At 54.9% G+C, this 683-nt stretch overlaps 1 protein-coding gene across 1 annotated transcript in view; it reads right to left on the reverse strand.

Moving 5' to 3' along the window:
• PIP (prolactin induced protein) overlaps positions 1–683 on the reverse strand; it is a 5,924-nt gene continuing 5,241 nt past the window's right edge. Inside the window, exons 3-4 of the mRNA XM_006910622.2 lie at positions 452–566; positions 1–130 (exon numbers count right to left, since the gene is read on the reverse strand). Of these exons, the coding sequence (XP_006910684.1) occupies positions 6–130; positions 452–566 (240 nt within the window). The 3' untranslated portion in view covers positions 1–5. The remainder of the gene's footprint in view (positions 131–451; positions 567–683) is intronic.

Consider the following 683-nt stretch of genomic DNA (forward strand, 5'->3'; position numbering starts at 1 on the left):
CGAGCTCAGTATACCCACAGGGTGTTCAAGACACGAAAGCGGTTTGCTTCGATGGGTATCACTGCCTTGTTGTTGGGGCAGATGTTTAGTTCACGAACGACATCAACCACCGTGGCTATTGTTACAGTGTCTGAAAGAGACAAGGACAAAGATCGTCACCCATAGCACTCGGACCCCTGTGTCCTAACTTTTCTACTAGTGTCAGACATCGCCACACTGGGACTCAGTTTCCCCAAATCGTTTGCAAACGTGTCTCCCTCATTAGCTTTTCTCACACAGCCCCGCACCTTTTGAACCTGGGCGCGGCCTCCATCTGCTCTTCCCCTGCCTCCTTCCCTCCTTCCCCTCCATCCTTCCGCCCCCCACTTCCGCTCCGGATCTGGGGCCACGTTTCTGTGCAGCTTCCCCGCCCTGGGGGGTCACTCTTCCCGTGGATGACTCCTCTACTTACTGTTGGGCTGAAAGTCCCAGTAGAAGGTTCTTGGATAATCTGAACAGAGGCAGGAGGTGAATTTATAGTTAAAAGGACCATCGACTGGACGGCTGCTTGCCAGGTAAGACTTAATCTGGGAGGAGAAGGTGGAGAGAGAGAACGCAGAGTTAGTCGGGGGGCGGGGTAGGGAGACAGAGAAGAGAGGGCCGAGGAGGAGGAGGACAGTGGCGCCCTCAGAGGGCGAAGAGCA

Source organism: Pteropus alecto, unplaced genomic scaffold (genome assembly GCF_000325575.1).
Source record: "Pteropus alecto unplaced genomic scaffold, ASM32557v1 scaffold22, whole genome shotgun sequence".
In the NCBI taxonomy this organism is placed as follows: Eukaryota; Metazoa; Chordata; class Mammalia; order Chiroptera; family Pteropodidae; genus Pteropus; species Pteropus alecto.